Source organism: Periophthalmus magnuspinnatus, chromosome 13 (assembly GCF_009829125.3).
Source record: "Periophthalmus magnuspinnatus isolate fPerMag1 chromosome 13, fPerMag1.2.pri, whole genome shotgun sequence".
Taxonomy (NCBI): domain Eukaryota; kingdom Metazoa; phylum Chordata; class Actinopteri; order Gobiiformes; family Gobiidae; genus Periophthalmus; species Periophthalmus magnuspinnatus.
In genome coordinates, this window is record NC_047138.1 from 8,753,825 (window position 1) to 8,776,246 (window position 22,422).

Sequence of the window (22,422 nt, forward strand, 5' to 3'; positions counted from 1 at the left end):
CTGTATCCCTCAATGCTAAACCCACCAGATAGCAACATGTCTGTTAAGGAGAACGACTTCACTGAACCAGTGAAAATGACTTGATTTGTAACAAAGTGGGGTGGGGGGTGGGGGTTCTGCAGGTACAAAAAAAGAGAACAGTTTGGACTTAGAGTTATCAAGTTAAAATAAATGTCAGGATGAGACCAAAGTAGACTTTTTTGGGCAAATATATGTTTATTGTATGGTGCGCTTTTTACATAAAGGGCAGTGAGCAGTAGCAACCAATAATGATGTATTTACAGCAACAATGAGTAAATGTAATAATAATAAAATTGCAGTCATCCAAATGCAGTGATTTTCTGTACTGAAATTGCACTTCATGATTGGCTTTTAATTAATGATAACAAAAACTACAAATTCAAGTGTCTCATATTTATTCTGAACATACATTTTCAACAAATTTATATGAACAGCTATACGTTGCTCTTTTTATTTACAAAAAACAAAATGCACAATTTTTAAACTTTGAGGTGGTCTGATTTGCTTTATACCACCAACGATAGTATTAAATCAGAAGAGCATGACATGGTCTTGGCAGCACAGTATGGAGACATGAAAATTAAGGCATTAAAATATCTACCATTCAAGGCTAACATTTGCAATGTTAAGATTTAATGTTTTTATGTTATATAATCAATCAAAACCTTCAGACAGGGATGACTCATTTACATTTACAGTTGTGCATGATTTGTCACAGTATTGAACAGATTTATATACACTTTTGCACAAGTGGCATATTCATCTTTGCTTACAAACAAATGCATTTCAATTACAATCATCAAAAAAGGCATACAAAGTGTTATCAATGCCAATGCTTCTATTGCTGTACAACAAGAATATGCATACTTATAAATATGCATATTATTATTTCACTGTAATGAAGGGAAATAAACAAGCCTGCACAATTATGGCGAGATAGTCATCAGCAACTTAAACAGCAGTTAAACTTGATATGTGTGTCAGTGTCAAAATGAACTACTGAATTACATTAAAATGCAAAATATGTTTTCATAGAAAAAAGAACTCTCTCAATCCAGTTGAAAAAAATATTTAAAAATGACAATTTATTGTTACTAATGGACAAAAAATAATATTCTTCTATTTTTTCTCTCACTTAAAATATTTTAAGCACAAATATACTCTCAAAACTGTATCATAACAATGAAAGAATTGGCCAACTTACATTAACATGTTTGCAAAGTGATCATTTCAACATTTGACATAAAAAGGGCTTGTACCTTTTGTTTGAATGAGGTTACCATTCTTACCTCTCCTTCTACACAGGTCTACTTCTCAGTAGACTTGCCTTTAAACTTGACAACCATAACAGTGATGTTGTCAGGGCAGCCTCTATAGAAGGACTGCAGGACAATGCTCTTGGCACCAAAATGTGGCTCGTCCAGTCGATCCCTGATAAAACGCACAGCCTCCTCATTGCTGAAGGTGTCCCACAGGCCGTCTGACGCCAGGATCATAAACTCAGGTTGAAGCTTGTCCAGGTCAAAGGACATGATGTCGGGATCTGGGACAACAACATTGAGATTCTTCAAGGGGTAGTCTCCCAGTGAGCGTGACATGGCCAGGATGCCTTGAACACGCCAAGAGCCATTGAAACTTATAAAGCCACCTGTGCAATAAAAAATAATAATAATAATAATAACATATGCAATGAATCCCTCTAAACATCAGTAACTTTAGGACCATGCCAATAGTTTTCTGCATTTACTTTAAAAGACCACTAGGGGGCGCGTATGGGCCGTCTTGAAGACTGAAGATTTCCAAGGTATGACAAGAGTGCAAATACACTTCCAGTAAAACTGCATGTTGTATAAAAGATATGTAATTTCTAAACACAAGCTTATCTGTTAGATATAAGGTGAGATTCTCAGTTGCTGTTTCTTATGGTTAAAAATGTTCACAAGCCCAGGAAGGCTAATACAAAGTCTGAAACACTTACCAGCCTTCTTAATCCTTTTGCGTTCTTTGAGCTGGTAAGGCTTGTGGTCATGTGACAGAGGAATGGCATTACCATTTTTATCACACAGAACTCCCCGTGAGTCCCCAACATTGGACACGATCAGCTCCTTGTCAGACAACAAAGCCACTAGACACGTTGTACCTACCACACAAGAAAAGACACATTGCTAAAGACACATTTTCCATTTCTGTCATTGTTTTAGGAGCAACATAGGTGTTGCATTGGATCTACACTGTTGGTTTAGACCAGGGGTGTCAAACACATTTTCACCGAGGGCCACATCAGCAAAACGGCTGCCGTCAAAGGGCAAGAAGTAAAATAAATGTAACTACTTTTTAAATTTGTTAATTAACTATTTCTGTATTTATTACTTATTCAAGATACAAATATTGCATATGCATTTGCAAAGATGTAGAAATATGTCTGTGTAACTACGTATCTCCTGATAAAACGACATTTTAAGACCATCATACCTTTTAATTTACCCTGTCGAGGGCCACATAAAATGATGTGGAGGCCCACATGTGGCCCGCAGGCCTTGAGTTTGACACATGTGGTTTTAGATCATATGCTGATCACCTAAACAAACACTTATTTGTTTAGTGCAACTTATTTGTGTATATATTTTTTATGTATTTGTTTTTTGTTAAGTGTGGGAAGTTAAACAAAATGAGGCAGCAATAAACGCAACAAGCACCAGTTTACTGCAAAACCATAAGGTACTATAAGGTAGTATTCTTGCTACACATATATATATATATATATATATACATATATACATATATATATATATATATATATATATATATATACACACACACACACACACACACACATATATATATACACACACATATATATATACACACACGCGCATATATATTATATACACACACATATACACACTCACCTGAAGGATTATTAGGAACACCATACTAATACGATGTTTGACCCCCTTTCGCCTTCAGAACTGCCTTAATTCTACATGGCATTGATTCAACAAGGTGCTGATTCATTCTTTAGAAATGTTAGCCCATATTGATAGGAGCATCTTGCAGTTGATGGAGATTTGTGGGATGCACATCCAGGGCACGAAGCTCCCGTTCCACCACATCCCAAAGATGCTCTATCGGGTTGAGATCTGGTGACTGTGGGGCCATAGTAGTACAGTGAACTCATTGTCATGTTCAAGAAACCAATTTGAAATGATTCGAGCTTTATGACCTGGTGCATTATCCTGCTGGAAGTGGCCATCGGAGGATAGGTACATGGTGGTCATGAAGGGATGGACATGGTCAGAAACAATGTTCAGGTAACCTGTGGCATTTAAACGATGCCCAATTGGCACTAAGGGACTTAAAGTGTGCCAAGAAAACATCCCCCACACCATTACACCACCACCACCAGCCTGCACAGTGGTAACAAGGCATGATGGATCCATGTTCTCATTCTGTTTACGCCAAATTCTGACTCTACCATTTGAATGTCTCAACAGAAATCGAGACTCATCAGACCAGGCAACATTTTTCCAGTCTTCAACTGTCCAATTTTGGTGAGCTCGTGCAAATTGTAGCCTCTTTTTCCTATTTGTAGTGGAGATGAGTGGTACCCGGTGGGGTCTTCTGCTGTTGTAGCCCATCCGCCTCAAGGTTGTGCGTGTTGTGACTTTACAAATGCTTTGCTGCATTCCTCGGTTGTAACGAGTGGTTATTTCAGTCAACGTTGCTCTTCTATCAGCTTGAATCACTCGGCCCATTCTCCTCTGACCTCTAGCATCAACAAGGCATTTTTGCCCACAGGACTGCCGCATACTGGATGTTTTTCCCTTTTCACACCATTCTTTGTAAACCCTAGAAATGGTTGTGCGTGAAAGTCCCAGTAACTGAGCAGATTGTGAAATACTCAGACCGGCCCGTCTGGCACCAACAACCATGCCACGCTCAAAATTGCTTAAATCACCTTTCTTCCCCATTCTGACATTCAGTTTGGAGTTCAGGAGATTGTCTTGAGCAGGACCACACCCCTAAATGCATTGAAGCAACTGCCATGTGATTGGTTGATTAGATAATTGCATTAAGGAGAAATTGAACAGGTGTTCCCAATAATCCTTATATATATATATATATATACACATTTGTGAAAGCAATGGAAGGTCTTCAGCTGTACTAATGAAATTGTGAACATTGTAGTCAAATAAATCTCATGATAATGTGACAATAAGAAGCCATTATTCTCTAATCGGCTTTTTTATTTTAGAGAATTTGATATTTGTGGAACATTAGGTCCCCTGCATTCTTCTGAGCACTGTGTCAAAGGCATCATGGTAAAACTCAGAGAGCCATCTTGCAAAGATCGATCTTGCTTGACTTTGTCAATTTTGCCTAATGAATGAACCCAACCGAAGAACAATGTGACTGATCATCTATATCTATACATCTATATACCATGTCCTCATTTTACTTATGGATCTTGCCATTTGACCCTTATCCCAAATCTTCACCCACAAGGCTGCTCCTCTCTCCCAGCCCCCCTTCTCAGCTTCCCTCTAGAGATAATTACAGCGCGCCCTGTGAAGATCAGCTTGTATTTAAACAGCTGAATAAGCAAGGCTCGGGGCTGCTGACAGTCACTGTTCAGCAGCAGTCATGAGAGACAACAGAGAAGAAAATACCACATTGTTTGCACAATTTACTGGCAACATTTCACATTTGAACATTGATAAGATAAATGGATCTCTATGATGGGTCACCGTGGTAATTCAATATAAAACAGGACTGTTCTCCTAACATTGTACACCTACCTGCTTCATTGTAAGTAGAAGACAGTTTCTCTAGCATGTCTCTATCCAAGTTTAAGATCTGCTGTTCCAATATTGAAGCATAGCAAGTTCCCCCTCTCTCCTTCTCATCTTTCTCCTTGTCTCTGTCGCGCTCTTTGTCCCGCTCATAGGCCTGCAGCATCTGGCGCAGAGCCTCAGGCAAATGGGCTTTGGCAAAGTCAGCAGCAGCCTGAGGAGGAAAAAGGGAGAACAAGGAAGAATAAAACTGCCATCAATGATGTGGTTTGGTCTGTTACACACTAGAACAATCTGATATGAGGGAGTACAGGTTGTAGTGACCATTTCTTAGCTTTAAACGATACCACACAGAGCTACAAAAAATAAGTTAAGTCAATTTTACTAAAATAAACAATCCTCATTCACAGTACTCACATGTAGAAAATCTGTGTAATCCCACACCTGACATGGCTCAACTCAACAAGAGGGCCTTATAGGAGTGGTAGCACAGAATCTTTACATTATAAAATTTACCTCCTCTTAATCCAAGTGGTGAATTTCACTTTGAACTATTTTAACTTTATACATTTTAGTCTTTTCATTTTTTAACCATAATTACATGAAAATGAATTTTTTATTTTATTTTTTTTTGTCAAACCAGGCTCTCACACGGGTCAATAGTATTTTCTATCAAAATTGACCAAATGAATACGAGACAAACTCAAAACTGCATTGCATTAATATAAATAGAACATTTTTAAAGTCAAATTTCTTTTCAAGGTATTACTATGTCCCTTCATAATTTTTCCGCAATAAATATTTAAATGGAAATTCAAAATGTTTAAGGCAACTTTTAATCAGCATACCTTAACTTTTATGCCCATTAATAAGAATAAATTAAATAGAGACAAATTGTGGAAAGCCTAACATACACAGTCGAAAAAATTAATTCTAATTATCTGAGGTTGGCACCTTGCACATGGCTCTTCATTGCTCTCTGGATCTAATTCAGTTTTGGGAAATTGCTTCCAAAGGGGCTTCTTCCGTCTCTCAAAACATTTCACAAGCCTTTCTCTTTTTAGATCTCATCAGTAGAAAGCTGTCATTTCTGTTTACCACCACTGTCAGTGGACACCTCTTCAAACACTCACAGTGAAATACTGCACATTAACGATATTCTGACCATTTGAAAAATAAATACTCTTAATAACAAGCTCACCACCACAAGACTATCTGCAGTGTAATTGCACACTACAGATTATTGTTCAAAGTAATCAAAAGGCACACATATTTAAAACACATAAAAATGATAGATTTACTTTCTGAGGAAGAAAAATAAGTAAATTCTCCAACATACTTCTAAGTTCAAAGCATCTGGAGTAAAACTCTTGAAAAAAATAAAGGTGGGCTCTAGGAGATGGATGATCTGTGTTTTATGTTACCTCAGAAAACTATGGCTGTAGTGTACAATACAATTAACACAGATTGCCCTGTGACACAATACACAACAGCATTATTTGAGTTCTAAGCATTGAGAAAACATAACAGTTTTTTTGGCAAGCAAAAAAAGTTTCATTTGCTCTGCCTGAAGCAACTCATTGACATACAGCTGAAAACCATCTCCATCATCAGATAAGAAGGGGACTGAGTGGAGCGGTCACCTGTGGTCCAAGCTTTTCATTGAAACAACTACATACAGAAACAAATAATTGAAAGGAAACCAACAGCAGAGATGCATTGGATGAAAGAGGGAGTGTAGGGAGAGTATATTTAAATATTTCTCTTTGAATTTAAATCAGAAACCTACCTTACTATTAAATTGGTGCTTTAAATACTTCTGTCAGTTGCAGAGGTGCAGTGTGTTCCCTCCCAGAGTGACTTTGCAGGGTTCACTGTGTCCACAAAGGCCATTGCTAATTTCATTATCTCTTACAGCCTTGAAGCATACAAAGCCCTGGTGTATGTGTACAGTGAGTAGTTATTGCATAAGACAAATTCTGCAAGGCAAGAATTAGAACAAACCTCCATGTCATGAGCTGTGCTGTTTAAAATGACTTAAAATAACCTGCTTCCTACACAATTTAATGCAGAGACTTTTAAGAGTTTGGCAATGGCAGTGGCATCCGAACAAAGATTTCATCCAGACATTGTCAAATTAAAGCAATAAATTTAAGCCTGAACCACAACAGACACTCTCACGAGAGCTCCAGTTGTGGCTGGGTAGTGGTAAAATCTATTCAAATCAACCCAATAGTACTTGTTTGAGACATTAAAGTTGTAGCTATAGCTCTGTATATATACTATATTGGATGTTATTAAATATGCCGTTGTGATTTTTTTATTAAAAGCTTAAAGATGTTTAAATTGCTATGGGGTAAAACATGGATATTTTCATATGTTATTATTAATGTATTCTATTATTACATATTAATAATTTTTAGGCTGCTTAATTTGCGTACAAACAAACAATGAATGAAGAACATAGAACCTGAGCTGACCCTCTATTCTTCCACTGGTCAGCTGCATGTCTTTTACAAAAAGAATTTCCCATTGGGATGAATAAAAGTCATTCTGATTGTGAAGATGTTGCGGTTTTTAAGGTTACTTAAGGTCACTGTGTATATTGTTGATACAGTTTGGTTTCTAAAGTTGTCGACTTAACACAACATTTGCTCTCACTCCTAACCTCTCTGTCTGAGAGACATAAAATACTGACTCATGGCATAACTGTGGATATAGTATAGGCATAACCATGGATATAACCATGAATATAGTATAGTGGATATAGTACGGGCATCACCGAGTGAGAGCCATGTCTTCTCCCCGTCTCTGATACAAAGGGGTGAGAGGTGTGAAACTAGTGTGATAAGAATATCTGATCACCATGGTTACTCAGGACAGCCAAGCTTTGCAATTTATCCATATAGGAAAAACATGGTCTCAAAACATCATTTATGTCCAATAATGTTATAATGTCAACAATAGGGATTTGGAGACTGACCTAAATGTAATTTTGATGGTACTATGTAAAGCTGCAGTCATCTAGGTGAGTTGCAATATAGTACAAGGAAAGTATTTAACATGAACCCTCTTGGGTGAGAGGCAAAAAGTTCCATTGATTCAGAAACCGCCTCTTGGATGAGAAGCAAATTGTCTTCAATACAAGTTTGGTTCATCGGTTCGATGGATTTCTGGCAGTGTTCAGTCTGAAAAGTGCATTAAAAGCAGATTATATTATATAAAATTAATTGACCCCAACTAAGTAACAGCCCATGCCAGATTGGTGGGAGCATAGTACATAAACATGTACCACTAGACTCTTTTGCAAAGCAGAATATAAAAAACACCGCCTCCAAGAATTATAGACTAAAAGTTGGCTCATTCAGTCTAATAAATTTTAACATCAAAAGTGACCGTCTGCAGCTTGCACAAAGTTCACAGTGACTCACAAACAAAAGCAACGTACCCTGATTCTCTCGTAAATGTGAGCTATTGTAGAGGGGACTCTCATTCAAGCCAGGCACACACTTTAGTCATCAGTGTCCGAAATACAGTGCAGAAGATTTTCTATTGTCCTTGTGGTGACAGCAGAGTCAATTGGATGAGCTGAAAGCCCACATTACCCTAAGCAATCTTTTAGGGAAAGGAAGGCTAGTGTGGTATTGACAAAGCTGGCAGTCGGAGGAAGATATCAAAATCCAACACACAACCGACTTATTTTTATTTCACCGTGTCATGGCGCAAAATAATTCACCAGATGATAATTAATACAAGTGGGGAAGTGAGAGTGTGATTTGAACTGCTTGGTTTACAGCCAGATCGATATAAGTCCTGATATACACCATTTAGATGCCACACAACAGAAGACAATAGTGATGGACTCTCACAAATATAGGTTTATGTTTATGTGTTAAGTAGCTTAAGTGCACACGTAAGATGAAAAATGAATCACAATTTCAATTTAAATAACTGCAATTAGCAAATCACAAACACTGCAATTATTTAACGCAATTTCCTCTGTACATAACAAAATATCCTACCTTATAAAATAAACCTGTAGTATTACTAAAAAAAAGTTTCAAAATGCATATGATTCTTGCATTATTCTATCAGTTCATGTTTCGGTCTTCTCTCAAATGTTAATGCTCTTGGGTGTGTTAATAGTAGGATGCAGTTCAAGGGATACATTTTTAAACGTATTTCACAAATCTAGACGCAATCGCAATGCTTGTCATGAGGGTTGGGCACGTGGGGGTTAGCTAAGCAATTCTTAAAAATATCCAACTATAAAGATGCCCTTATGCTGTCCGTCTTATATTTTCACAACAATAAGAATACTCACTCATCCCGTTGTAGACAAGGCTTATCTGATAAATGTATACATCAGTTATAGGCATAATAACCCATACCACCTTGTTAATGCGTAATCTCGTGAACTAGAGAGACCACTGGGATTACCTGCAGGTTCTGTAGTTGGGTAGCAGTGGCTCAGTAAGAACACTGTTCCACTCAGACCTATAAGTACAGTCACTGTGTCCTTGGGCAAGACACTTCACACGTCTTGCAATGTCTCCAGTATTCATGTTCCTTAACATTCACGGTCCTGACCAACTGTGTGTAAGCAAATAATAAACTAATTATGCTTTGTCATTAGTTTCCCATCAGAATTAGTTTGAAACATGCATCAGTTATGAGTTTTGCCACTGTGAATTCTGTAAAATATGTCATGAGAAAAAAAAATATCTGCACCTTTTATTCATTATGGACAGTTTCCCCATTCATTCATTCATACAAATTTCCTCAATTCAATTGTTGAATTATTTTTACAAAACACAACATCACTAAAGATCGTTCCACACAATACAACTGTTATTGATCATTTGACAATGGAAACAAAATGCTAAATACAATGACAAGATTGGTCTTTAAATAGCACCTTATAAACCAAGTGAGGAGTAGAGTAGGAGGACAGTCGACCAGAATGTGACACATTAAACTACTGTCATCAAAAAGTTTCCTCAGACAACTAGTGCAGCTCTGTCTTTTCAGAATGTGGGCCACAGAATGCCTGGAGGAGCAGAGCTAAGTAAATGTCACCCCTCTCTCACACACACGCGCACATGCGCACACGCACACAAACATCCTGCTCTAACCTATAATCTGCCTCTGTGCCCACACACATCAGACAGTGGTGGCTGCGGTTCTTATTTGTATTCTGTGATAGGAGCCTCTCCTCTATAGCTCACACTGGTCTATCAGCTACATGCATATTTATACATTCAGCCGCGTAAGCATCAGGTTGCCATTACAACAGCACAGTATACGCGACTGTCTAAAACTATATGATATTTGAACCAATGTCCTGTTGCTTAAATCAGTTCTTATACTTGCTATTTAACTCTACATAGTGGGTACTTTTAGTATAGTTTTGTTTTTGTTTTTTTGTTGATACTGTCAGCTTTTCACAATACTATACTAGTAAGGCTATCATCATGTCCGGGAGTTTTGACCCCGATGATCTGTAATGGCTAGACCCTCCCGCTCGACAAGGAAAGTTTACTAAAATAAAACTACAACAAATATTGCCCTTATGCCATGTTTATGTAATGTTTGATAACAAAAACTGAGCTCCATAGCTCTAAATTGTCCAGATTCTTCTTGTAAACGAGAATATGTTCTTAATATTTTATCTGGGCCAATACATTAAATAAAAAAGCATTTAACCATTTTACTTATATACTCTACAGCTGTAGTAAATGCACATGTGTGTAGTATTGAATGGGGTATCACAAAGCTGTACCCTCTGCCAACATTTACTTCCTCCATCCTGAGTCCACAGCTTCCTGCTCTTCATTCAGGCCTTCCTGTGTCCGTCCATTCAGAGTCCCCCTCATCTCCATACAGCTGGCCTCCTTTGGTAAACCACTGTCAACAAACTATGAGCCACATAAGGGAGATAGAAGCAGCAAAGTGTGGCATACACTGTCAAAGATCGTTCCATATTTCTTATGCATACATGCCTGATTTCCTTAGAGCAGCAGGCAGTATGGCTGCCATTGGGGCAGTCGTATAAAGAGTTGTACGTTCTACTATCCAAAGCAAGCATGTAAGAGAACAAAAGAATGATGAAAGTCTAAGTATCGGTGTAGGGTTATTATCTAAAGTGACCTGTCACCTGCATTACCCCAAATAGGAATAGTGGAAGAAATTAATAATTTGAAATGTTAAATCATAACCTTAGTCATCCGTCTGTTTCAAAATCATAGATAATATATTTTTTATCACAAAGCTATTATTAGCCTTGGGGAAATTTTAAATGAGGTCATTTATATCGTAATTGCACCACTCAACAGCAGTACTCTATCTAGATTGCCATCTCCTCCATCTAACTGTTACTCTGGAGACAGATGTTGCATTCATTACATTAATTAAAACAAGCCTGTTGCCTCTGATTAGCACCATAAAATACACTAAAAAAGCAGACAGAAACAGCATATATCCATCACTGAGTTTTTCTGTCTAGAGTCCAAATACTGGTGTCCCACTACCTCCTACATTCTGCATTTCTATTCAGAGAAACAAAAATAAAATGTACTATCAATTCACTGCCCTTTTGTGTCACAATCCAAAATCAACACATTCACATGCGAATGAACACAGAAATCAATATTAATTTATATCATCTGCCATACCACTCATAAAACTGGAAAATAATAGCTGCAGTGTGTAGGCCGCTATGTCGCTTTGCGGGGAGAGTATTGATGGGATGAATATATGAAGTGCGGATAAGACTAGGAATGTAAAGAACACATGAGGACAAAGCTACTGTGTTTCACAGATAAGTGAGAGAAGTTTATGTGAGTCATGCTTCTGCAAGGACAAAAGTGGGCTGGTCTTGTGTTTATGCAGCTCAATGTGCCATCTATGCCACTCTAACTACTGGCAATGTGAAATAGATATTAAATCCAAATGAAAAAACAGTGTGTGGGCAGGAGAGGTATGAAGTTTGAACAAAACAGCTTGTTTGTTTGAGAGTACAGAAATCTCAAGCAAAACAAAGGTGCAAAGAAAAACAAACACACAAACGTTTGGTACAATGGAGTCTGGTTCTAGCCTGGTTCTAGCTTCAAAGAGTGCCCTTTCTCTAGGTTCCACAGCTAAGAACTATGGTGATGCTCCATGATAAAGATCCATGAACTATGACATCCAGCCTTTTAAACCACTGCTTGTACTTGCTTCAATTAAACAACAGGTCTGTTTCAAGCTGTAGTAAACTGCAATGCCCAGAGCTGGATCTTCCTATACGTAGACTACACAAATTGCAAAGGGCCCTACAGCTGCAAAGGGCCCCGCAGCTGCAAAGGTCCCCGCCTCTCAAGTTCCGATAGTTTGTCACTCGACTGTCTGTCCAGTTACAATAAAATAAGGCCCTGCCATGCTCCTCAGCGTAAATATCACTTTGTGTTGGTTAAATGGGTTCTCTTCTCCCTCACTCCTAAAGACAGTGCATAAGCTTAGTGCATTATTATAAAGACATATATTTATAATGAGTAGGCCTAAGGTCATTTTCACACTGCTACTAGTTAGGTCGGGGTAAAAGAGCATTGGCTCTGAGAGCAGTGCGCTTGGGCCAGTGTGAACCCAACAGTAGCATTCTGGTCGGTAGTAAACAACTGCTCCGGGAGCGCTTCAAACAGGAGGTCTCAGAGCGGCTCCACTCACACTCTGGAGTGGCGTGAGTACGATGTAAACGCCACCGACCTCAGGCCAACCTACACAGTCCGCTGTGACAGTAAAAGTGTTTGGGATTGGGCAAAAAAAAACGCTCAGATCATGGGCGCTTCATACATACTACATACACATGTGTATACTGTTTGCATACATTTTCTATTTAAATATGTATGCCAGTATATAAGTGACACTGAAAAACATGGACACCCTAAGAAGCTGTGTAAGCTTATGGAATGAGGTCCATCACCACTGAACAAGCCAAACAATTTGATGGCTTGATAGATACTTTTTGTTTTAACTTACTTTATTTCCTTTTTTTCTTTTGATATTTGAGCTTAACATACAATTTTATGGAAGAAGAGAATTTTGCAAGAGAAAATAAAAAACAAATAAAAAAAATACATCAATATATATTTTTAAATACTGAATAATAATAATAATAATAATAATAATAATAATAATAATAATAAAGAAACAAACAAACAAAGTAAAGTTGTAATATAATTAAATAAGATAACAAACTAAAGTAAATAAATAAAAATAAAATAAACAGAACTAAAGTGATCCACAGAGTCTAATCACACTTTATCCAACTGGAACACATTAAAATGCAACAGAAAACAAGGAAAGTCTAATAATATTTAACATTTTTCTGGGGAGGTCCTCTCCCTTCACTCTCTTCATGTGGATCATACATGTACGTTTAGGTGGATGTTGACAACTGTGCATGTTGTGTGGCATGTGGCAAGGGCCCCCATGACAGATTTTGCTCAAGGCCTCCTGAAGGTTAGATCAGGAGCAACGGCTCAAACTAGACACTGGCTATGGTGACACGCACACTCAAAATCTGATTAACAGCTGATTTTTGGAGTTATAAGACTTGACTACATGTCATTTTATAAGACTAAAATGACATGTAAAATTATGTAATCTTTCTAATCATGGTCCCTTTGATTACTAGCATCAGATTTTACAGTTAGCATGTAATTTTTGTAATCTTAAAAGGTCAGATTGTAATCAGATTTTAATGAGCATGTGAACAAGGCCAGTGTAACCCATTCTGAATGGGTTTTAAAGAACATCCCTGTAGCAGTTTTAATTAAAAAATTATTAATATTATAATATATTCCTGTTTTCTAAGTCATGGTGGCACATGACATGCTTACACAAGCTTACACTCCAAAATCAGTACCAATGCAAACTCATGTGGGCTTGGTGCACGTATGCAAATACTGTGCAATGCTTTGTTTCTCACAACAAACTCCTTTAAGGAAGATATTTCTCCTAAACTAACTACTTAACTATAGCAACAATAAAATGTTGTTTGCAAACTTTTGACAGCTTTTGCTTTGATGGCAAGTTGGCAATGGAGAGCCGTCGGCATAGAGGAAGGGCCAACGGGCACAGGGCCATGGTTGTCTGAGACAGCCCAGTTTCCACAGCAGGTGCTGGGCCATCACAGAACTGAGCCACCCCACACCGACCTGCTCACTATTTCCAGCCTCAGGCACCACAATCCCTAAAGAACCAGCTGCTAAAAAAAGACAAAGCATAAAGAAAGCATAAAAGAATTCTCCTTTTGAGTATCTTTATGGTTATTGGTCTGTCTGCTGTGGCTACTGGACAGAAATATAAAAGTTGCACATTAGACACATTTCTGATGCACTGAAGCCATATGGAAAATGTGTGCCAGATTTTGTGCTTGACTAAAATAAGATAGACTTATTAAGCTAAATTGGGCTGCAAGAAGAATTGCCAATGAGTCTAAATAACAAATCTAATAGCAAGACTTAGCAGAAAGATCAGTGCAGTCAATGTTTGATGCATTTCGACTTGGAGCTACACGTCAGTCCTAAACACATGACTTCCATTTTAAAATTAGATTTTAAAGAAGATGACCAGCTATGTTGCATGATGTACAAGTGTAACAGAGGTCTAGATTTGTCAAGAGTTTGCAAACAGTATAAACCAAGAAAAAGAATAAGTCAAACTCTCCTTTCCTAAGACATATACTTTTCCCTTTGTGGATGTGCACATTTCTGTGTGATGTGTGCAAAATGGTGGACTCCCCTCAGGACTGGAGGCAGCAGACTCTTTAATATTTCACAGCCTGATAAATAAGTCAGACAGACTGTAGAGAGATAAGGTGACTCTGCGAAGAGGACGAGGCACAGCAGAGGGGGAATGGATACAGTGAGCTGAGCTGAAGGGAGATAGAAAAGGCGATAAAGCAGAAGGTCAAAGAAGACACGAGGAAAACCAAAAGTCCTAAACAAAGAAACAACTTGACTATAAAAGAAATAGCATCTTAGACAACATGTGGAGATCTACCATTCACAACCCAAAAGAGGGAGGACACAGTCAAAGAAGCATGGTGAGTTTGTCATATCACCCATCCCTATATTAATACAATTAACTATGTATCACCACTACACTAGAAGAGAATCTCTACCCTTTTACACTGTAAAAATATTTTTCCCCCACAAAGTTCAAATGGGCATCAACACTTTTTTGCAGGCCTTAGTCATCTAAAACTGAGAAAAAACTTGAGGACAGCAACTTGTGAGGACAGCAGTAGAAGTGAATATAGAGAGTTAGGAGGGGGATAGGGGAGAGAAGGGAAAGGTCATCAGAGACAGGAGGAGGTGTGAGGAGGGAGGGAACAGATGAAAGAGGGGCAGAAGTATGTCACTGTTTCTCCAGGGAGGCACAGCTTTGAGCTGAACTGTAGTAGAGGATGGCATGGTCTTTAATTTAGTGACAGAAAAAATATTGAGAAAATCAAAGCAGTGCATCTCCAAATATGTTGGAGGTTTGAGGTTTATGACACAGTTCACCTGTGTGTAAAAGTGAGCTAGTGCGTTGCCTGGTGTAAAGCACTTTGAGTGGCCAACACAGACACTAGACAATTAACTTCTCTGGGCTTGACACTAACACATACAGTGGAAACCAGAAGTTTGCATACACTGTATAAAAGTACATATACTGTACTATATAACTGTCTGACATGAAATCAGACAAAACCTTTCCTGTTTTAGGTCAATTAGGATTAACAAATTATTTCTATTTGCTAAATGCCAGAATAATGAGAGAATGAAGAACATGAAAATGAAAAACTGTCAAAGTCAGATGGGTACATATATTTCATTAGTATTTGGTACCATTTCCTTTAAACTTGACTTGGGTCAAATGTTTTGGATATCCTTCCACAGGCCCATTCCTCTTGATAGAACTGGTGTAACTGGGCCTAGGTTTGTAGACCATCTTGCTCACACATGCCTTTTCAGCTCTGCCCATGCATTTTCAATAGGATTGAGATCTGGCCTTTGTGATGGCCACTCCAAAACATTGGTTACAAAGTGGCTTAAGGATAACAAAGTCAGTTTGGCAGTATGCTTCAGGACATTGTCCATTCGGAAAACCCATTTGCACCAAAGCATTAAATTCCTGGCTGATGTCTTCAGATGTTGCTTCAGTATTTCCACATAATGTTCTTTCCTTGTGATGCCAATAGATTTTGTGAAGTGCAACAGTCCCTCCTGCTGCAAAACAACCTCACAACATAATGCTGCCACCCCCATATTTCACATACTTCCCCCTTTTTCCTCCAAACGTAAAGATGCTTATTATGGCCAAACAGTTCAATTTTAGTTTTGTCAGACCACAGGGCATGTCTCCAAAAACGAAGGCCTTTGTCCCTTGTGTGCATTTGCAAACTGTAATCTGGCGTTTCTTTTGGAGCAATACCTTCTTCCTGGCAGAGTGGCCTTTCAGCTCATATCGTTACAGTCCTTGTTTCACTGTGGATAATGATACACTCTTACCAGCTCCATCCAGCATCTTCACAAGGTCTTTTGCGTTTGTTCTTGGGTTGATATGCACATTTTGGACCAAAGCACTTTCATCTCTGGGACACAGAACCCGTCTCCTTCCCGAGCGGTATGGTAGCTGGCCATTCCCATGGTGTTTATACTTCTGTATAATTGTTTGTATAGAGAAACGTGGCACCTTCAGGCATCTGAAAATTGCACCCAAGAATGAACCAGACTTGTGCAAGTCCACAATTCTCTTCCTGATATCATGGCTGATTCATTTTGACTTTCCCATGGTATAACACAAAGAAGAAGTGTGTTTCAGGTGTGCCTTAAAATACGTCCGTGTGTCTCTAATCAACTCAAATAATGTCAATAAACCATAAGCTTCCAAAGACATCATCATCTGGGTTTTCCCAAATTGTTTAAATGCATAGTTAATCTTACTGTATGTAAACTTCTGACTTTGAAGAAAGTAATAAAAAACTGTCCAAAAAAGTTCTTCTGGCATTAAGCAAATAGAAATAATTTTGGTAATCCTAATTGACCTAAAACAGGATATGTTTAGTCCGATTTTATAAAAAGACACATACAGTTTTTTTCTCACTGTCTGACATATAGTGTATGTAAACTTCTGGTTTAAGATGTACCAGTGTTATCCCTGGATTTTAGCTCCACATTAGGAGCCTACTGCACCAAAGGTGAGGCACCTATATGATTTTGCTAAGATGGAGCAGGAACAAAGGTGTGTCTTTTTAGTTTACCTGTGTAATAGAAGAATAGAAGAGATACAGAAAGAAACAACCTGCCAGTCTGCCCAATGGTATTTACAATTAACATCTTGTTCTCTCCACACAGCGTCTGAGCAGCTGGAAGCACAGAGCTCATTAAAGCTTCAGTGAATCACCTCCAGAGGGCCGAAAGGTGTTCTCTACGAGAAAACTAAAAAAAAACATATTTAATAAACCAGGATCAAAATCTGAATGAACAGACAATAATGACATGCAGTGATCGAGGCTCTATTCAGAGTGAATGAGGTGGTAGGATTTAGGATTTTAGTGTACTTAATCAGGCCCTCTGTCGCTTAGAGACACTCCAAGACAAAGAGAAACTGGAATATGAGAGGCTAACATTATCTCTCTTGACAGTAAGCTTCCTCTATGTCAAACAAATCAATTAGCAACATGATACTTTATCTGCGTAACCCCATTAGTTAGTAAGTTATGTACCACCTCAAATGCAAAAACGCAGTTTAAACAATGCTCATGTTTAAGTGTCAAATCAAATATATTTTGTATAGATAGAATTTTTTACATTTACTTAAAGCTACTATCCATATTAGACTGGCCGACCTGGCCATGTTATATACTTGCATAACATCACTACATGCCATCTACGTTACCGCAGTCTGATAAGTCTCATCTCCAGTGGTTCACTTTGGGTCGGAGCAATACAGTCACCAAGTGACTGTATTGCTCCGACCCAAAGTGTCTAAAGTGAACTGTACCGCCTTGTTGAGGGGCCTGAAGTGAATCCTTGCGGGTTCCCAGAGGGGGCCAGTGCAGTATGGCTCCCGGATCCCTTTAACTAAGGCGTGGCTACACAAGAAATGAGATGATTGGACAAGAGACAACACAGACTCAAGATGGTAAAAAGCAGATATAAACATAAAGTAATAATTTCTCACCAAATGCTGACTTGTGATATACTGCCACATATCCAGTGATAGCAACTTTTATGTTGAGCCGATAAGTTTCCCAAAAAAAAGCTAGCGCGTACTTTCTCATATAGACTGGTATGCACACCTCTTAGTCCCAGTTTCTTAACTCTTAGTTCAACTATATCTTATTCATTTGACCTCCAGATCCAGTACACCCTGCTCTTTGTCCACTTTCTGATGCATATTAGACAAACTGCTAATCCTATGTCCCAAAAAGTGTTTTGGCCTTGTGCTCCTTTAACAGTCTAAACTGATTTTCTGGTTCATAAAATTCTTATCTGTATAGTATAAATATACTGTAAGTACTAACACAGACGCAGTTTAGGGCAAGATGACACTCTGTCAGGGACAGGTAGCTCTTTATTGTGCGCATTTGGGCGCACAATTGCTTTAATCAGACTCTGTTTCAAGACAACTTCTCAGTTCATTTTATTCTTTAGTTGTTTTGCTTGTAGAAATTCCACAACAAGTTTAATACTATGGCAAGTCTTTTAGCAACATATTCAGTAATAATCTGCAAAGAACCTTTTCTTTCAGTCTCTATAGTAATTACAGCACAGTGCCTCATTTACTTATAAGATGGGACAGAATGGTAATGCTTTGTGCATTGTACATTGTTGAAATAATAAAGACAACATTTCTCCTCCTAGGCCTATTTTATTACAAAGTGGATTTGGTTTAAAGTATTTGTAGAATAGGGACCATGTGCAAATAGTAGAGCTTCATATCAGCAGCATTCCTCTGGAAGAAAGCAAAGCACACATGTGCAGCAGATCAGCTTCAGCATGATAACATTAAACACACGCACCAACGTGGCAAAGAGAAATGTTTATACCAAGGAGAAACAAAATGTTTAATCTGGCTTTTTTTCGTTTGGTTTGCATGTTCAGATTTGCCAGTTTTTAAGATGGAGCTTGAACCAGGATCAAACTGCATAGTAAAGTTTAATTCGCTCAACTGCACCTGCCCTGTAGCCAAACATGCCAATTTGACCCAAACAGAGATGAACCACTGTTCATGGTTTTGTTGCACAATTGCACAACACCACCAATGAAACAAACACAAACAGCAGCAAACTCACAACATTCATACAGTTATTGTTTTTCTTCTAAATCTCTCTACTACAAGTACAACCACACACTTATTTTATATCGCATGCACATAAACAAATATGCTAGTCAGGTATTGGTACAAAGGCTAAAGCTGAATTCAGTGGTGGGCAGTAACAAGAAGTTTTCATTCAGTAATTTACATTTTACAAATCAAGCAATTCATTTCATACTTTAATAGACCTTTGGGGAAGAACATGACTTTGACTATTATTGAATGGACAGACAAATTGAATTATGTATTATTTGTATTTTGTAAATTTTTTAAGTCTATAAAGTGGCCTGTGGGAAGATGAGGAAGTTCCATACTTTCATACTTGTACAACCTAACTTATTCAGACTATACAGCCTTTATAACATATAATTCATAAAGGCTTTAAAAAAGTGTACAAGAATGCCAACTAATTTCCAAACATGTGATTGGGTTTATAAGAGGCTGATCCCTCAGAACAAAAACACGCTGCTAAGACGCTGCAATCTGATGACATTTCCTTAGCTGGACAATTGCAGGTTTGTTGATGAGGCCGTCCACTAAGCAAATTTAACCCAAATCAGACATACAATACAAATAGTCAGTGAATTTGTGTTCAAATCAATGAGGGAGGCACAAGATCCAATCTACCTACTGCAGAAAGTAGTAATAGTAAAGCAGTTCAGAGCTTGTGTTCATGCCAAAAAAGGAAAATAAAGAAGAATATTTTTGTAAAACCATATAAAGGACCTGGGTATTTAGTAGGACAGTAGTTGACTAAAGACATGTCCAGAATGATTAGGATCTTGCACAAAAACTATTACGTACAAATAAAATAATAAAGATAAAAGGCAGATTAAACTGTCCAGTCAGCCCTAGTATAGAGCCTCTTTCGGGCAGGTCTTGTCAGTTTGGTCATTTCAAGCAGTGGTATTGATGATGTCCTCTAGACCAGGTCCATTCTTTTAGAATACCAACAATGTAATTAGGAACATGTCACTTCTTTCTTTGATGTCTTGAATTCATGCTTGCTCAAGAATAATTGTAAACTGCTTGAATCTACTCATCATTCTGGGTGGAGAGGGAACCAATACTGAATAAAATGCATAAAGTGAACTCTGTGACAAGAAAATGAAGAGAAGAAAGTGAACCTTGTCCGAAACGCACAACTGGTCTCGACTGCTGCATCTCATTTGCAATTTAATAGAGAAATTATAAAAGGCGTTTATGTGGAAAAGTCAAGCAAGGTTAAGGGTTGGGTTGTGACACAGGTTGTTCTAATCCCATGTGTCAGCCAAATTCAATCTCCTAATGTAGGCTACAGTCCCCTATGCTGGGCCTAATGTCACAACACATGTGTGTACAAAATACACCCACATTTCTATTGGACTACCAAGAAAAGGCTCAGTTCTGTAAGCTATTTTGACATTATGTGTGTGACAGAGTTGGTTTGGTTAATAAATATAGCTTGTGTCTGAAATGTCTGAAATGTGGCCCCTTCATCGTGCCCTACCTCATCCTGTTTGATGCCTGAGATTAAAAAAAAAATCTGAAAAAAATTAAAATTGTTAACATGGCACACAGGAACATCTCGCCCACATAGACAAATCTTAATCTTCTCTTCTAGCTACTTCTGATGCACTTGTTTATTTATCCTGTACACTCCCACTCAGTGGTGCTGAAGCTGGAATCACAGGTTACATCACAAGTCCCAAAAAAGAAATAAGCTTCATCACTTAAAGTGAAGGAATAAGTCCACAATCCAATGACTACATTTGGTCAAAAAGTTACAGAGGGTCAGCACTCTAAATGTTCACCATGGGAGCCACAAGGTATTTTTAGTCTGCCATCTCTCAATCTCAAGCTCAATGCTGAAACTCAAATCGAAGCTGTGGCAGTCAGTAAATCTACAAATCAATAACATAACCATATGTTTTTGTAAAGGCAGAATAGTGAGCCTGTCTATGCACTAGGCAGCGCACAAGGGGCCATTGAAGTGAGGTGGATGATCTTAGTCTTGGCTTTTATTAAAAGATTTTTTAGGTTAAAGTGATACAGCTTGATCTGTGTGGGTCAACAAAATGAGAATATGATGTAACCTTACTTGACCTTTGGTGTATATAGGTTTAATATAGCTTAAGCCTTGTTATGACCAGATATTAGGCATAACTCCAAAAATAATCACTGGATTACCAATTTTTTCTGGCCTGAAAAAGAGCACTATAACTTCTTCTGGAATCATAAAGCCTAGGTTAAAATTGGAGATCAAGGAAACCCGCATCCACAAAGTGTGTTCTCACCTCGCCTCCGTGACCATCAAAGATGCCGAAAATAGACGGATGGCTTTTGTTGACCACATCCGCGAGCACCTCAAACCTGTCCTCCATGTGATCCCTTCGGCCTTGGATAGAATACACGGCCACGTTGCTGCCCTTTAACTCCCATGTCTTAGAGAACTCAGCATCGAGGATGTCCAGCCCTCCGAACCGCTCATTCTGCATCATCTCCGCCACTTTCCCCTTGACCATCTTGACCGCATCCCGGCTCGACTTGACGATAGTCTTCACTTCGTCTGTGTGGAAGAAGTAACTCCATAAAGCCAGACTTACGCACAGCAAAAACAAAGTCTCCGGTCTGAGCAGAAAATAACGCATTATCCGACCTAACAAAGACAGCAGGGTCATGGTATCCTGTATCATTTAATTAATTAATTGTCTTGGCAGGTTGAGAGCCGTTCACCTCCGCCGCGATTTCAGACCATAGTCGTCGGCGTAAGGGGTGAGGATGGGGCAAGCACATTTAACCCAGAGGTGAAACGTCCAGAGGCCCACTGCTTCACCGCATTGTATCAATTGTTACCACGGATGAGTTCTTGGGGGTTTGAAGCCAGGGACTAAACGCGGTCCATTGGCTTTTTGCCCTTGCACGGAGCCTCCAGGAGCAGCGGTCCGAACACCACCAGCAGGGAGGAAGAAGCCAGAGTATACGCTATTATACTTCACTGATCACGGTCCACTTGTGTACCTTATGTCCAGCTCCTCGTTACAGTCCCAAAAATAGCGGTCTGTGTGCAACAAATCCCACATTCTCAGCTGCCTCCCAGTCACTGCGACTCCGCACCGCCGCTGTTGGACAGAAAAACCACCATGATGCATTAAAGTGTAGTGGTTATTTTAGAGACCTGTACCTGAAAACAAACTTCTGCGCGAGAATTGAACTGTGATTCTTCTGTTTTTTTCTGTAAAGTTGCTTGTATAAGGAAAGTAGTATAACAGTGCAAAGT

At 38.6% G+C, this 22,422-nt stretch overlaps 1 protein-coding gene across 2 annotated transcripts; it reads right to left on the reverse strand.

Moving 5' to 3' along the window:
- Positions 1 to 192: 192 nt before the first annotated feature.
- On the reverse strand, positions 193 to 22,287 carry ppm1lb (protein phosphatase, Mg2+/Mn2+ dependent, 1Lb). Of its 2 annotated transcripts, none has more exons than XM_033976481.2 (4): positions 21,440 to 22,287; positions 4,821 to 5,028; positions 2,000 to 2,161; positions 193 to 1,669 (listed from the first exon to the last, which is right to left on the reverse strand). In XM_033976481.2, the coding sequence occupies exons 1-4, from the start codon at positions 21,836 to 21,838 to the stop codon at positions 1,329 to 1,331; spliced, it is 1,110 nt and encodes a 369-aa protein (XP_033832372.1). In that variant the 5' UTR covers positions 21,839 to 22,287; the 3' UTR covers positions 193 to 1,328. The 2 variants fall into 2 exon arrangements, with proteins under 2 accessions (XP_033832372.1, XP_055081962.1); XM_055225987.1 differs by having other exon boundaries at positions 209 to 1,669; positions 22,164 to 22,284.
- Positions 22,288 to 22,422: the final 135 nt, after the last annotated feature.